This window comes from Takifugu rubripes, chromosome 9 (genome assembly GCF_901000725.2).
Source record: "Takifugu rubripes chromosome 9, fTakRub1.2, whole genome shotgun sequence".
Lineage (NCBI taxonomy): Eukaryota > Metazoa > Chordata > Actinopteri > Tetraodontiformes > Tetraodontidae > Takifugu > Takifugu rubripes.
In genome coordinates, this window is record NC_042293.1 from 12,163,287 (window position 1) to 12,178,697 (window position 15,411).

Genomic DNA, 15,411 nt, shown 5'->3' on the forward strand with positions numbered 1-15,411 from the left:
TTCTCTCACGGGTCAGAACTGAGCCGCTATAAGAGTAAAACGTTTCCAACCTGCTCCTCTATTCCCATCTTGTGATTTTTCAAGATGGGAATAGAGGATTTAGGCATAAATGGGTCATTCAAGGCACCATTAATGTGTATCGCTCTTCAGCAGATAAGTTCTCCAACAACTGCAGGGTGTTATTTTGCCTGCAGTTTTGTCCATTTCAATCAAGGCAAGAATCAAAGAACTAAGGGAGGAGGAAAAAAATAGAGAATATGCCAAAAATATAAACTGCGAATGACATTTAGGGTTTGTAATTTTATACAGCATGTTTTGCGCTCATTCCAATATGATAAATAACAGATGCCGAAAGCACTGGCCGTGCGCGCCATTGTAATGTTCCTACACTTTCCCTGAGTTATATATACATTCATCATTCCAGATGAATTCCAAGCCGCATCTGGTATCCATACTGAAGGAACAGAGACGCCTCTCAGAAAAGATTATCTAATTAATCCCCCCTTTCACATGAACTGCACCGTATACACAGAACACCGTAAACACAGATTCTGTCCCTTACCAGACAAAGCAAGGATTTGTTTGATGAACAATTAACTGGATAAAAAAGAAATACTAATATATGATAGTTTAAATGGTACCTCCATGCTTCTCCAACCAACATCCTTTATCTGCAGTGAAGACAGGAAGACATCATCTAAAGATCCATAATCAGACTGAGATTAAGGATTAATTCTCTTTTCCTGTTTGCATCTATGTCTGTATTGTGTGTAAGCATTTCTAATATTTTAATGATTTCACAGATAAGCAGAATGCAGGTACATGAGCATTCGTTCAGAGATTCTACTTTTATCTGATTCCTGTTGGCCGCAGTTGCAACCTGTTGCTCGTTGACAGCATCTTTGCTGCCCTCTTGTGGTGAAAATCCGGTGATCTCCAATTTAACAAAAATAAAATCGCATACAGGAAAAGCCAATAAACCCCAACTGAAGTGTTTCCATCCACCGATCACACAGACAAAGATGAAGTATGAATGCAACATTCTTCTCTTAATTAGACCGAAATGGGGGTCCATAAAGAAAAACCACAATTACAAACCACTTACGTTAAATCTTTTAAGGAGACGCTAAATCAATACAACTGCTCCGCCATAAATATAATATCAGTGTTTGCATGCTGCAAGTAGCTAAAAATCATATGGTCCCTTTTGACTGCTAACAATTTCCCAAAACAGATCTTTTCTCTTCCCCCCATAAATTTGGCTGAAATTAATTACTTGTGGTCAGATAATAAATTTTCAATTTGTAACAGGGCACCAATTAAAATTTAGTACTGTTATGCAACTCTTTTGTTGTGTTTTTCTTTAAGCATTTAAATTTATTCAAATCAAACAAATGTGTGTGTGTGTGTGTGTGTGTGTGTGTGTGTGTGTGTGTGTGTGTGTGTGTGTGTGTGTGTATATATAAAGTATTTATTCAGCTACCTTCACTTGAAATGATGACAGAGGTCTGTAATTTCCATCATAGGCACATTTCAACTGTGAGATACATAAAGTGAAATATAAAGGATTTTTATATAAATTCCTGCATAAAATAAGTATTTGGTCAACAACAAAAGTTCAACTCCATATAATCTAACCTTTGTTGACAATGAACTGACTGTAGGGTATTTTGGCCCATTCTTCCATGCAGATCTCCTCATAAGCGTTGCCCAGCAACAGCCCCAAAGCATCACTGCTCTAGACTGCTCTTTGTAGTTATATTTGATATTATATTTATGGGGGAGCAGTTATATTGTCACAGATTTTCTATTGGGTTGAGGTCTGGAGACTGGCACGGCCACTCCAGGACCTTGAAATGCTTCTTGTGGAGCCGTTCTTTTGTTGCCAGGACGATGTGTTTGGGATCATTGTCATGGAAGACCCAGCCATGTCTTCATCCTCAGTGCTCTCGCTGATGGAAGGAGGTTTTTGCTCAAAAATCACACGATAATAGCCCCATTCATTCCTTCCTTAAAACGAATCAGGCATCCTGTCCACGTTAAAGAAAAACAGATGTTGTTATTGGAGTCTGACTGTTTGAGGATGTGCTCAGGTGTCTTTTATACAGATAACAAGTTCTAACAGGTGCCATTAATACAGGTGAGTGGAGGACAGAAGAGCCTCTTAAAGAAGTCGTTAGAGGGTTGTGAGAGCCAGAAATCTTGCCTGTTTGTAGGTGACCAAATATTTATTTTATGCAGGAACTTATAAATTCTTTAAAAATCCTACATTGTGATTTACTGGATTTTTACCTATGATGAAAAGTCCTCACAATCGGTGGCTGACTAAATACTTTTTCCCCCATTGCGTATGCGTGTGTATGCGTGCGTGTGTTTGTGTGTGTGTGCTACATCAAACTTGTGTAAAACTGGAAAACGTGTTGAACAGGCATTGACGTTTAGCGCCAACTAAACTACAAATCCCAGAGTGCACTGCGATAAAGCTGGAGGCCTTCTTCCAGAGACTGATGTAAACAGTAGGGGGACGTCTTTTTCTACAATTAGTCTTCCGTCCGTGTTGCAATTCAGAATACATCGTATAGATTATTTTATTTATTTTTAGGTCATAATACACACGTTTGAGATTGAATTTAGTGTTATTGAGTTTAGCTTACTTTAAAATGCAGTCTTGGTCATTTAAATCCTACTAAACATTAAAAGATATAACGTTTTCGAATTATCTGTGTAATACAAAGCTAGGGCAACTGGTTTTACGGTTAATATCAATTATGTATAAATTACACAAGCAATTTACGGTCCATGTGCAACCAACGCTAGAAAGTTGACTTTGGGGCTGCTGTTTGCGCCTGCGAAAGACTTTGCTGATTCAGCGAACAAACAGGTTTCTCTTTCAATACACATAGCATTCAGTCTGTGCTTGTAGCATTAACAGGAAAATAACACCAGATTGTTTCCGTCCACTTCATTCACAGGTGCTTTCCAACGACTGAGGGCCGTCATTGATGCTAAGCTACATCAGCGATGCTAGCTTGAACGTGCAGCGTCGAGTCTCCAGCCAGTGCTCCCTAACCACGCAAAACTACTCCCCCACTGTACAAACTTTGTTGTAGATTTCTGTTTTAGATAGTTTCCACTTGGGGACGATTTTTTTGGATAACATGCTTACCGCCGTCCAGACCATGTTGTCGAAACTGGTGTCTCCGTTATGGCGGACCGCGGAGGTCAACGCAGAGGACGTTTCAGACACTTCAGGTGAGCATCAGCGTTCCGGCAGGTGGTACGGGGGTATGCATGAACAATCCTGAGGGCCTCTGCTTCCTTTATCAAGGAGGAATCGAGAATGTTCGCAGCGTTAATGGCAGCGTGGTGACTCGTCTGCATCTCGGCCAGGGGATGATCGACGATGCGGTGCGCTTCACCAGCGCTGAGGTGCTGGGCGGCGTGCCGCTGCAGCCGGGCGACCTGGTCAACTACACGGCCGTGAGAGATGGTCCTCACGGAGGCTGGAAAGCAATAAGGGTGAGAATGCTCTTCTCCACCACTCAGCCACCCTCTAAATATGCATGCTGGTGTCCAAGGGCTTTGAACACATGCTCAAGTTGCCTGAAGATGCTCAAGTGAGCTAACATGGCGAGAAACAAATGGAAAGCAATTAAAGATATGTTGCAGTGTGATTTTTCACTCTCTAATCGCATCAAAAATATACAGGGGAAGTTCTACAAAGTGACGTTATCCACATTATGCATTGTTTGACCTTTCCTGTATAACCCAGGTGGAGAAATATGCAGAGGCGTGGGAGGATGGTGGACAAACCTCTCTCGATAATGAGAGCAAGTGCCTGCGGCCTCTCATCGGCACCGTCACGTCGTTTGACAAAGATGGCGGCTACATAAACGAGAACACATACTTCCCGTGCCACAGTCTTTGGGATGGTATTGGTGCTCACCGTGAAGGCAAACCTTCAGCCCTCTTACTTGTCTGATGACATATGCGTGTCTTTTGGGTTTTTTAAAGGTTATGTGCCAATGAAAGGTGACTGGGTCCAAGCCAAATATCTCATTGATCCTCTTCAGTGGACCTCTCAGGTTCAGTTTGTGGCCCCTTTACGTTATAGCCGTCTTGATCAGGTAATGTAAGGCTTGATCATGTGCACTGTGATATATGTTGTACTCTGATGGTTCAGTCACGAGTCTGTGAGGGAATGATAGAGGTCGTGAATACATGCGTTGGGGTCATTTTTAAAAAGCTGAGCCATTAATGTTCACAGCAGCTTTTTCTGTCTTTTCAGCACGTTCTTCTGATTCTGTCTTCAGGCACGTGTGACCAGTGTGTATGCTAAAAGTGGAGTGGTGCAGGACAAAGTCTTCTTCTCCTTGGACAGTCTTCTGCTGCCTTCTAACTACCAGCCTTCTCCAGGACACCTGGTTAACCTGGTAATGGTGGAGAGCAGTCAGTCCCTCTACAGCTGGAGGGCGCTGTGTATGGCACCGTGTCATCAAAGGTATTAATACCAACATTACAAATGATTTCTCGGAGGTTTTTACACGCACGTCTGTATAAAATTGTCCTTTTTGTAGTCTGAATGTTTCCAAGTCCGAGGTTCCTCTCCAGAACATTTTTGAAAACAAAGAAGGGGTAGTTGTTTCAGACTATGGCAAGTTTGGGAACGTGATGATTGGCGAGACACGAGCACTCGTCTTTTGGATCGAGTAAGTGTTAAATGCACAGAACAGCCATGCTAGCTTCCAGGAGTTTGCATTTTACTGCGATTCTCATCAGAACTCCTGACGAGAATGTCCATATTTGCACCCCATAGCATCTCCCACCAGCAGCTGCCTTTTACTAATCCCTTTATGTCCTAATAGGAATAAAGGTTCAGACACACAGACGTTGAAGTGCTTGGAGTTTGCTGGGTGGGACTCAGAAGCACAGTTTTTCCTTGGGTCTGACTCCGCTACACAGAGACAACAACGTCCCCCTGAAGGCAGTGCGGAAGAAGAAAATAATGATGTGGACAAGGAGATCCATCCTGCCGGTGCAAGGAGAGAAGAAAAGGAGGTGAACATTCTGCCCGGAGAAAGGCTGTCTATCCAAATAGTGTGCCAAACAAAGTTAGTAAGTTCCTATGAAGCTGCCAGTGTCATCTGAAACTCCAGCCTCTCTGTGGGGCGTTTTGCAAGTTGTCACTGCGATTAAATCCAGCGTGTGAAACTTGTCAGGAGCTTGGGACGCTGCGCCGAGCTGCTGCTGCTGCACTTCTCCTCTTTTACCATGGGGAGGCGACTGGAGGTCACGGTGTCCAGTAAGGAGGAGGACTTGCTGCAGCCCTCGGCTCCCTACGCTCCCAGTGAGACTCATCCGGTCTCAGCAGCACCTTCCCATGTGATCACAGTCGTTGCTCCTAGAGATCCACCAAGGTATCAAATTAGCTTTCAAAACAGCACCACCTCTGAATATCTATTAATCTAATATTACTTATACTAATTACTCTGCACCTGTCATGGAATTATGGTAAATGACCAATTTAACACCAGTTAAGTTGTTGTAGATGAAGCCTGTAATTATTCCTGTCATCCTTAATTAAGTATGACTCTCCCACCTACAGCTTCTCTAGGAGACGCTTGCCAGACTTTCTACCCTCGTACTCGCTGCCTCGGGCTCTCAGGGACTGCGTGGAGGCACAGATGGATGTTCTGGTAGTTCAGCCCTGCTTAGGAGAGGTAAACAAAAATGCTCGCCTTTGGTTGGTATATTTAAGGTTCAGGAAAGGCAAATAAAATGAAGGCGCTGGATAAGTTAACGATGTTACCAAAATGAGAGTCAGCTGTTAAGTGTATTTGAGTTGGCACAGCTGAACCGTGCGTCTCTTCTCTCAGGCGCTGTCGTCTCTCAACATGCAGTCACGTTTCTCAGCTCTCCTCTGGCTGGAAGAGCTGCACGCTCAGAAGGAACTCAAGGAATTCTCCATCAATGGGGCCCTCCTTAAGAAAGGAGCGGGCTCTTTACACCTCGACGTTCCCGGGCTGGCTGAAGGAAGACCTCATCTCAGTATTGGTGAAAACATGACAGTTCCAAATGCCCCCCCCCCCCCCCCCCCCCCCCCCCTTCACAAACACTGTTGTGACACCTGTGTTCTCTAGGCGACAGAGTGCTACTGAAGAAACCCCAAAGAAATGGAACGCTGATGGAATTCATAAGTTATGTCACAGAGGTGCGTCTAACACAGCCACAGCAGAATCAAACGTTGGCAAAATTTAGGTTTAATCTCTCTTTCTCGTAATTCCTTTTTTATTTAGATTTGCGATGAAAGTGTCAGTTTGAGAGCCAACTCGGACTTTCAGCACGGCTACATCGGAGAGCCGCTGGATGTTGAGTTCTCTTACAACAGGTTGGAAAAGACTTTCTGCCGTGATTTAATTCACATTCTTAAGAAATTCATGGCAGTTATGCGTTTATATTAAGCGATTAGTTGTTACCAGGTTGACCATGAGGCGCTGCCACAACGCACTGGAACTCACTAAGGATTTTAGAGAAAGTAAGAGAATGTTTAGTTTGTCCCATTTCATTCACTGTTAATCTTAAATTTTATTTCAGACGTTATAAGAATGCACTGTCCCACATGTTTGATTCTAATAAATATACAGTACAGTTAAAGGTATAAACATCTATTAGTAGGCAGCACCAAACTATTCTTTCAAATAAATGTTCTTTGACTGTGTTTTGCAGTTCTTTTTCCATCCAGGGTGACTGTTCAGACCCCTCAGTGGAGAGAAAAGTGGTTAGATGAGTCGGATGAGAACCAAACAGTGTCAGATAACAAGGTAAGGAAATATTTAAGATTTCAAGATATTTTTATTGTGTTCTCTGAAGTCTAATAGCCATCTGAACACCAGGCTGCGACCTTGATAAACGGAAGCGCGTCCAGTATTTCCATTGACATGAAGTCACAAGGAACACAGACTAAAGGTTCAGGTGTTTTATTTCCCAACGGAAACAGGCAAAATCTTGATATAACCTTTCTTCTAGATGGTTGTTTGCCATCTAAGCCCATCCCCAGGATAGGGCAGTTCTTCAACCCCGACCTGAACCCACCTCAGAGAGAGGCAGTGAAGAGGATCCTGGCGGGAGAGTGTCGACCCCTTCCTTACGTGCTGTTTGGACCTCCTGGGACTGGAAAGACCATTACTCTTATAGAAACAATACTACAGGTACTGCTTCACTCAATCTTTGGACCTAGGTCCGTTTTAAAGAAGTACACCCCAACGGTTGTGTTTAATCTAACCCCATGTCCTCCTGTTCTTGTGTTCGGGACTTGGACCACCAGGTTTACCACTTTCTGCCCAACAGCCGCGTTCTGGTGTGCACACCTTCCAACAGTGCTGCGGACCTCATCTGCCTCCGCCTCCATCAGAGCGGGTTCCTGCACGCGGCAAGTTTGGCTCGAGTCAACGCGTCCTGTAGGCAGGAGGAGGTAAGATAAAGGGGGACGGAGGACAAACCCACCATCCAAAAATGTGTCTTCCAGGCCGACAGATGTACTTTTTGGACTGACAGTGTTGTTTCACCCCCCCCAGTCCATCCCAGAAGTTCTGAGACTGTATTCAAAAGCAGGAGAGGATGTTCGCCATGCGTCCTATCACAGGATTGTTGTCAGCACCTGCTCCAGTGCCGGCCTGTTCCATAATATAGGAGTACAGTACGGTTTGGGCCTTACTGTAAATGTCGTGTTGTCTTCGCTTCTCTTTTATTTGTTATTCAGCTCATGGTGAGCTCGTGTCTCCACAGAGTGGGACATTTCACCCACGTTTTTCTGGATGAAGCTGGACAGGCTACAGAACCAGAGGCCCTGATTCCAATTGCTTTTATCTCTGAGAGAGACGGACAGGTTTGAGGAACAAAGTTCGGATTATTCGCAATATTATTTAAAGGAATCTATTTGATCGTGTCTCCCCACCATCTGCTCTTTAGATAGTATTAGCTGGTGACCCCTGTCAGTTGGGCCCAGTGATCAAGTCCAAGATCGCCGCTGCCTTTGGGATGGGGGTGTCCATGCTGGAAAGGCTGATGGCCAACCCACTTTACTCCAGACACGACTGGGGATACAACCCCAGACTGGTCAGACTGGTCAACGATCACATGTCTCAGATTACGCAAGTGTCTGGACACGGCAGCATTATTCAATCGAGCTGCTTTCTTCTTTCAGGTGACTAAGCTGGTCTACAACTACCGTTCCCATGAGGCCTTGCTCGTGCTGCCCTCCAAGCTCTTCTATCGGGGGGAGCTGTGCGTCAGAGCTCCCAGGGCCGTGGTCGACTCTCTGTGCCAGTGGAAAAGCCTGCCCAAAAAAGGCTTTCCACTAATCTTCCACGGAGTGAGAGTAGGTGACCGTTGGGTTGATGGCAGAAATACACCTGGACAGTCAAGGTGACGGAGATTCAGCTCTGGTTTGCTTCAGGGCACAGAAATGAGGGAAGGCATCAACCCATCCTGGTTCAACCCGGTGGAGGCTGTCCAGGTCATGCTGTACTGCTGCCAGCTGGCCAAGAAGCTGTACAACCCTGTAGCCGTGTCTGACATCGGCATCATTGCCCCATACAGGAAACAGGTCAGACGATGGTTGTTTCAAGTAAAGGGATTTTAAAGCCACTGGTTTGCTCAGTGGTCTTGATTTGTCTGTAGTGTGAGAAGATTCGGATTCTTCTTGGTAAGGTGGGCCTGTTTGACATTAAGGTGGGCTCTGTGGAAGAGTTCCAAGGACAGGAGTTCCTCATCATCATCATTTCCACGGTAGGCACAATGTGATGTTTAAGATTAAAATGTACTTTATTCATCCCCGTAGGGAAATTGAATTGTAGTAGCAACCTATACAAAGTATAGAAACAGAATAAATAAACACAAATAAGATTAGAACGTTATAAGCATATATACAGCATATATTATAAGCACATATATATATGTGTGTGTGCGTGTGTATGTATGTGTGTGTGTGTGTGTGTGTGTGTGTGTGTGTGTGTGTGTGTGTGTTATAAGGATATATACATAAATATAGAAATAAAATTACAACATAAACATTACACAATTATTGTTGAGTTGGTTTGGGTGAATTATAGAGTTTAATGGCGCAAAGCTTAACTGGAATGTAAACATGACCAAGTTCCTAAATGCTGAGATCCTTTTTGGAGATTAGGGAAATCATTTTAAAAATAAAACTGGCTTCTTTAGATCCTGAGAAGTGCAGTGCCTTTCATGTTGGAGCAGTGCGTCATAGTTGCATCAGCGTGTGATCAGCCTAATCCTATCTGGGCCAAGTTCACTTCCGTTACCTTCCCTCGTTTAAACGATGACTTTTCCGTTCTGGAGGTTTTCCAGTTATTTCCATCCTCCTAAATTATAGGTACGCTCAAATGAGTCTTTAGAGAACAATGACCTGCAGAGCACGCTGGGCTTTCTGTCAAATCCCAAACGCTTCAACGTGGCTGTCACCCGCTCTAAAGCCCTGCTCTTAATCGTGGGAAACCCCCACATTCTCATAAATGTGAGTATCAAAACACAATCCCAGTCTCTTCACGCTGAGCTGTGCACCTAATCCACCGAATCTCGGGTTCTTCCCAGGATCCATGCTTCAGGGCTCAGCTGCAGTACTGTTACATGAATGGGGCGTACGTCGGCTGTGACCCCCCTCCCTCGCTGAGAGACTGCAGGATGTATGTAAACTCTGCCTCCGCATCCGTCTGCACTGCTGCGAAACTCAAACGCACTTTTGTTTGATTCCCAGTGTGTCCGAGGAGTGAGCTGCTGCCAGGATGACCTTTGTCAAGCTGAATAATCATTCTACAGCTTTTTCTTTACCTTTTTTAGATAGTAAAAAAAAAAAAAAAAAAAGTCGAATCTGTCTCTTTGTCAAGGAATTTTTGTGTTCGTGAAGTACAGTTCTGCTCCTTATTCTAAATAAAGATGTTCCTCTTGTTCACTCTACAGTTGTAATCGGTTCTTAATCCTTCTTAATGGAGTTTCTGAAGCCCCACGTCTCCGCAGACGCAGCTCTCGAGGGCCTAATTTTTCAGCTCTTTGTTAAATACCCTAAAATTGAAGGATGACATTTCAACTTTTACCATGTGAATTGCCTCAGTTTAGCATAACGAGTGAACCTGCAGACGTTTATAGTTTCCATTTGTCTGCTCACACCGGCGTGGCCGCGTCTGCCCACGAGACTCGGAGACTGCGTTTGGCAATTGAGTGCTACTGACAGTCTGCACAGGGACTGTCAGTCATACTGGAGCCCAGCAGGATGGTGGGGGGGTGGAGGGGGCAGAAAGGCAAATAGGGGGGTTCTATCCCTTTTGTTAATGAGTCTTGTGTGTCTGTGAAGGAGCCAGCTTTTATCTGGGCTCACTGTTGATTGGGAGGCCCAGCTCAGACAGCCGAGCCCTCTTCCTTCGCCGGTCACCTCTGGCTTTGATGTCCTACATTTTTCTCTTCTGCGAAGTCTTTTGATGACTGTTAAAAGTTGGTCGTTTATACTTTGCTAATTGTATTTATTTCATTTTGTCCTCTAACTTAGTCCTGTTCTAAAGACCTTAATACAATGGATTTGATTCCTTTAAATTAGTCCTACTCTGAAGTAACATCTTAGTTATTCTGTTATCTTGGAGCCGCTGTAGGAAGAGAATTGAATTTTTATAGTTTATTTATCCATGTATTTATTGGAGTTTGGGCTTGACTTGATAACCTGCTGGAGGGGACCTTGACAGACAGGTGCCCACTGTTCAGCCCGTCCTCATGCTATCACCTTCTCATTACTGAGACAGGGGCAGGCAACACATTACCAAGACAGACTCTATGTCTGTCTACAGGGCAGCCATTAGGCCCAACAACAGACCCCTGCCGGGCTCCTGGCAGGGGGAGCTTGTTAAATGTGTGGAACTACTGTTCTCTCAAATTGGTCTGTGACTAATTGCCCAGTTAGTCCCCTCTGAGGGGGTTGTACTCGTCTACCCGGACTGGAACCAGCCCTCCGCTCATCAAATCAGGGTGTTGGACCGGTGGAGAGCTCCGGCTGGCTCCGAGAGTGCGTCCAGGGCTGGAACAAACGGACGCAGGTTGGAGCCGGTCCAACGAGAATGTTCCACACTTTGGCATGCCTGAAGCCACGATGACCATGACAGATGGGTGGGATAGAGACCTCCGATTCATGAGGAAAAGCTCCCAAATGGCCTCCAGGCAGCACTCCTTGATCCTCGTCTGAATCTGGAGACAGACGACGTCCAAACAATGACGCTGTAATGTGGGTTTGTTGTTAAATTAGGAGGCCTCAATACATCAGACGGAGAGAGAGCGAGGCATATAAGCGTGTCTGTGAGCCTGGTCTGCATCTCAGAACAAGATCTCTGCTGTCTTCAGCGGGACAGCGGCAAGTTGGGGCCTGATGCCCAACAGCAGACTGATCAACCTCTGGGTCTTCATAGTGTGGAGCCGATCACATGAAAGAGACGAGACGCTTGATTTGGTTTTAAAATGATGAGGTTGTGACACGCTCCTGGCAGATGGTGCTCGTGGGTCAGGTGATGATGCAGAAATGTGCACATGAAATCACGTTTTTGGTTGCTTTTGATTTAAGTTTGCAGCGCCGGCAGTTCAAAGTGAGGAGAGCCTGATGAGACCCGACAGCTCAGGAAGCAGGAACACATAAAAGCCGCATGGAAGAGACTGTCTGTCTCTACCAGAACCTCAGGTTGTTTTGGGGTTTTTTTAGGGGGGGGGCAACGATCCAGATTTACACCCTCTTCAAAGACACTGTCATTTCGCTGTTGATGAGTGCAGAAAAGATAATATTCGCACGATGTGGTAGGTAGTAGGGATGGAGGAAAAATCATGACTAAGAATTAATCTTTTTATTTAATGAAATATTAACTGCTATTACAAAAGCTACACTAAAGTCACTCGGTGAAAGCTGTCAGTAACGGCCCATTGTTACCCCCCCCCCCCCCCTCTCACACACCCTCCATTTGGCTAGCCCCCCCCCCCCCCCCCCCCCCCCCCCCCCCCCGTCTGCAGTGATCACAAAACAAGCCGTTGTCTCCAAACACGTCGTCTCTGTGCCTTTGATAGATTGTTGATAGCAGACTTGAGGGCTGATGGGGCTGGCGGGGCGGCCTGTATATAAAGCCAGCAGCAGCAGCACCGCTCACACCACATCGCAGCTCTCCATCTTGTGGACTTGTGGATTTTGCGAACCATGACTCTGTTCTTTGTTACGGCTCTCCTGGCTCTGGCCTCTCCCCTGCTGGCATTCGACATGGGTCAGTCCACCCGCTGCGTCGCCATCCCCAACCAGATGAGGGTCTGCAAGGATGTCGGATACTCCGAGATGCGGCTGCCTAATTTTTTGGGTCACAGCAGCCTGGAGGGTGAGGTGGTCCCGCGCTCGGAGGACTGGAGGCCCCTCTTGCAGGCGGGCTGCCACCCTCAGGCCCAGGCCTTCCTCTGCTCCCTCATCGCCCCCGTCTGTCTCGACACGTAAGTTTTTCTGCAGACGTCTAAAACCTCCTGGTCCTGCAGCTCTTTCTCTTGCTCTGTCTTCAGTGTGTAAGGTTTCTTCCCGTCTCCCTGCAGTTTCATCCAGCCGTGCCGCAGTCTCTGTGTGGCAGTGAGGGACAGTTGTGCTCCGGTCCTGGCCTGCCAGGGTCACCTGTGGCCTGAAGCGCTTGATTGCGATCGCTTCCCCGCTGAGGAGGACATGTGCCTCACTCCCCACGCTAAATTTAACCACTTTGCTAAAGGTAGGCACTGTCTTTGTTCACCAGTGGAGAAATAAAGACCTTCTGTTCTTGTATTAAATGATTCTCCATTTGCTGTCGCAGACTTGCCCAAACCCGCCTGCCAAAAGTGTCCCTCTGTGGAAGAGCCGTCTACGATGAAGACGGTCCTGGAAGCGTTTTGTCAGTTTGACTTTGGTAAGTGTCAGAATCCTTTGGAACCAAGATCCGCATCGTTGAGATTCTATTGAAATTCGAGGCTCTTGACCGTTTGCGTTGGCCTTCCTCGCACACAGCCGTGACCGCCAAGCTCCACCGCCATCGCGTCCCCTCGGGGCAGCTGGAGTTCAGCGTCGAGGGCCGCGTGGAGTTTGTCCGCCAGGGACCTCTGCTGCCGTACGACACCCAGCACCTCATCCAGCAGTGGCTGCTCATCAACGCCCAGTGCGCCAGCGCCCTGGTGCGTCCTGGACGCTCGCAGCTTTACGTGCTGACCGGTTCGGTGACACCCGACGGCACCATCACCCTCGTGCGCCTTTTCCCGTGGCACAAGAGAGACACGCACATCGCCGTGGCCACCCGCAAGTGGAAGCACCACAGATGCTGATGCCTGCGGGCGGAAGGTGGAGCGAGTGTTGTTGCACCTCCACCTGTAGAACCACGACTCCAGGTCCACTTGAGATCAAATGCATATGCGCTGCATCCCTCCTCTGACAGCACGCAAACACAGAATGCACTCAAACTTGTACATAATAATAAGAAATGTAAATTGACTGTATATTATATTTTTATGCGCATCTGTTTGTATTTATGGCATCTTTTTTTTGTGCGCCTGTCATGGGAAAAAGATGACAATAAAATATTCTGTTGAAGTCTGTTGTCGTGCATCTGGACGCCTCTTCATGATCTGCAACACGATCCGATCCTGCTCATGCTGGCAAAAATGATAAGGAATGCTCATTACTCGTGTTCAGCATGGCTCATTTAAGAAGTAAAGAGATAAAGACTCATGAATGCATGCAAACGGGGCACTTTCTACCACTAACGATATGATAAATCCCACACTTTACATTTGAATCGGCCCCTTTGAACTCTTGTAGCCACAGTTGGGAACAACACTTTATGGTGCTGTTCACTACGGTGCAGTTGATGGCAAAATAGTTTGATTTGATGTAGATATTTATAGTTTCCCAATAGATTCCTTGCTATTATAATTGGCCAGTCAGAGAGTTGTTTTTGACCTACATGTAGTAGTTTTGGCCATATTATACAGAGACAGTGTGCAATTAATTTCTGTATCACATACAACTTTATAGTATATTGCATGCATTTCCACCCCAGTAAGCTTTCTTTACCATTGACTGAGCAGGTAAATCAGCACTTTAGCCAATTAAAGCAGACAGACGTAACTACTTGCGTCAGGTTTTGCAAGGGAAAAAAGAGCTCCACTCGTCATCTGGTGATGGTCCACAGTGGGAGAAGAACCATGAAGAGAGGTAAGTCATTGGCAGCCAGAGTGTCTATGCAAGTTTTTAAGGGATTTCTGGAGCTGAATGTAGTCCACCTCCCAGTTTGGATGGCAGCTCTGATTCTGGCCTGCCTGGACCACTGCATCAGGGTGGACACCTTCCCCGTCTGCTCCTACAGTCAGGCAGGATGTCCTCTTCCTCTGCTGGCAGATGTCTTCGACAGGGTCATACAGCAATCCTCAAAGATGCACGCCGCCTCCAGCGATCTGCACTCGGAATATGTGAGTTTGCGTTCCTCTCCGACACTTTGAGCCAGCTGCCGTTTGCGTCTGTTCATGCACGTGTTCCTGCAGGAGCGGTATTTTCTTCCCAGCAGGAAGATCATTGGGAAACGCAAGTGCCATTCTTACGGCATTCCAACACCCGACGACAAGGAGAACGCGCAGAACTTAGGGGTGAGAGGTCGAGGATTATGTTCTGAATTACCCACCTGTGTCCAGAATCTTGTCATTGTTCTCTCTTTGTTGTGTTTTGTTAAGAAAGAACAGCTGACTGAGGTGATCCTGCGGCTGCTGCGGGCTTGGACAGACCCCTTGTCACGTCTTTACAGGAGCATGTCTCAAGGTCAGAATAAGGACTTGAACCTCTCCGGCTCCGACAAGGCTCTGGAAATGAGTGAGATGGTGCGGGAGCTGAGGGAAGGCGTGGCCAAAGTGGCTGAAAAGGCAAATCTGAATTTACTGTATAAAGAGAACGTGTCATGTGTTCCTTCCCTTGTCCGAAGCATCTTTAACCTCAAGATCTCTATGATCTGCTGCCTCAGATGAAGCTGCTGGGAGTGATCCGCAACTCGGTGGGTTACATCACTCCTCATCATTCGGGCCCCTCCGCCGCCGTCTCCTTCTACAAACAAGGAGAACTGGATCCTGGGGATCACCAAGACCTCCTCTACTGCTTCAAAAGAGATTCCAATAAAGTCAAAAACTATCTCCGCATCTTGAAATGCACCACCCTCCCCGGATTGGACTGTTAACAGTTTCCCACAATCACAAAAGGAGAAACGCAAGGGTTTTTTCCTCCGTTAACTTGTGATATTCATGAGCTTTAAGCAAAATAATAAATAAAAATAAAACATCTACCTTCTTCTGCCCATGTGTTGTTATTTGGGGGGGCTACAAGTGATGGAA

The 15,411-nt window shown here is 46.2% G+C and overlaps 3 protein-coding genes across 4 annotated transcripts; all 3 read left to right on the top strand.

The window, feature by feature from the left end:
- The first annotated feature begins 2,491 nt into the window (after positions 1-2,491).
- mov10l1 (Mov10 like RNA helicase 1) lies at positions 2,492-9,975 on the top strand. Of its 2 annotated transcripts, none has more exons than XM_029842253.1 (27): positions 2,492-2,881; positions 2,973-3,252; positions 3,329-3,519; positions 3,773-3,932; positions 4,015-4,127; positions 4,314-4,501; positions 4,578-4,709; positions 4,866-5,115; positions 5,203-5,417; positions 5,606-5,720; positions 5,877-6,054; positions 6,141-6,211; positions 6,297-6,388; positions 6,480-6,535; positions 6,727-6,821; positions 6,894-6,966; positions 7,027-7,208; positions 7,325-7,471; positions 7,575-7,696; positions 7,786-7,885; positions 7,969-8,115; positions 8,204-8,377; positions 8,456-8,605; positions 8,680-8,787; positions 9,395-9,535; positions 9,613-9,704; positions 9,776-9,975. In XM_029842253.1, the coding sequence occupies exons 2-27, from the start codon at positions 3,159-3,161 to the stop codon at positions 9,789-9,791; spliced, it is 3,402 nt and encodes a 1,133-aa protein (XP_029698113.1). In that variant the 5' UTR covers positions 2,492-2,881; positions 2,973-3,158; the 3' UTR covers positions 9,792-9,975. The 2 variants fall into 2 exon arrangements, with proteins under 2 accessions (XP_029698113.1, XP_011605779.1); XM_011607477.2 differs by having other exon boundaries at positions 4,866-5,111; positions 5,220-5,417.
- A 2,217-nt stretch (positions 9,976-12,192) lies between these two features.
- szl (sizzled) lies at positions 12,193-13,618 on the top strand. Its single transcript, XM_003967489.2, has 4 exons — positions 12,193-12,516; positions 12,613-12,779; positions 12,861-12,953; positions 13,052-13,618. The coding sequence occupies exons 1-4, from the start codon at positions 12,236-12,238 to the stop codon at positions 13,360-13,362; spliced, it is 852 nt and encodes a 283-aa protein (XP_003967538.1). The 5' UTR covers positions 12,193-12,235; the 3' UTR covers positions 13,363-13,618.
- Positions 13,619-14,241: 623 nt separating this feature from the next.
- On the top strand, positions 14,242-15,257 carry LOC101065978 (prolactin-like). Its single transcript, XM_011607616.2, has 5 exons — positions 14,242-14,251; positions 14,327-14,505; positions 14,578-14,679; positions 14,764-14,949; positions 15,048-15,257. The coding sequence occupies exons 1-5, from the start codon at positions 14,242-14,244 to the stop codon at positions 15,255-15,257; spliced, it is 687 nt and encodes a 228-aa protein (XP_011605918.2).
- The last annotated feature ends 154 nt before the right edge of the window (positions 15,258-15,411 follow it).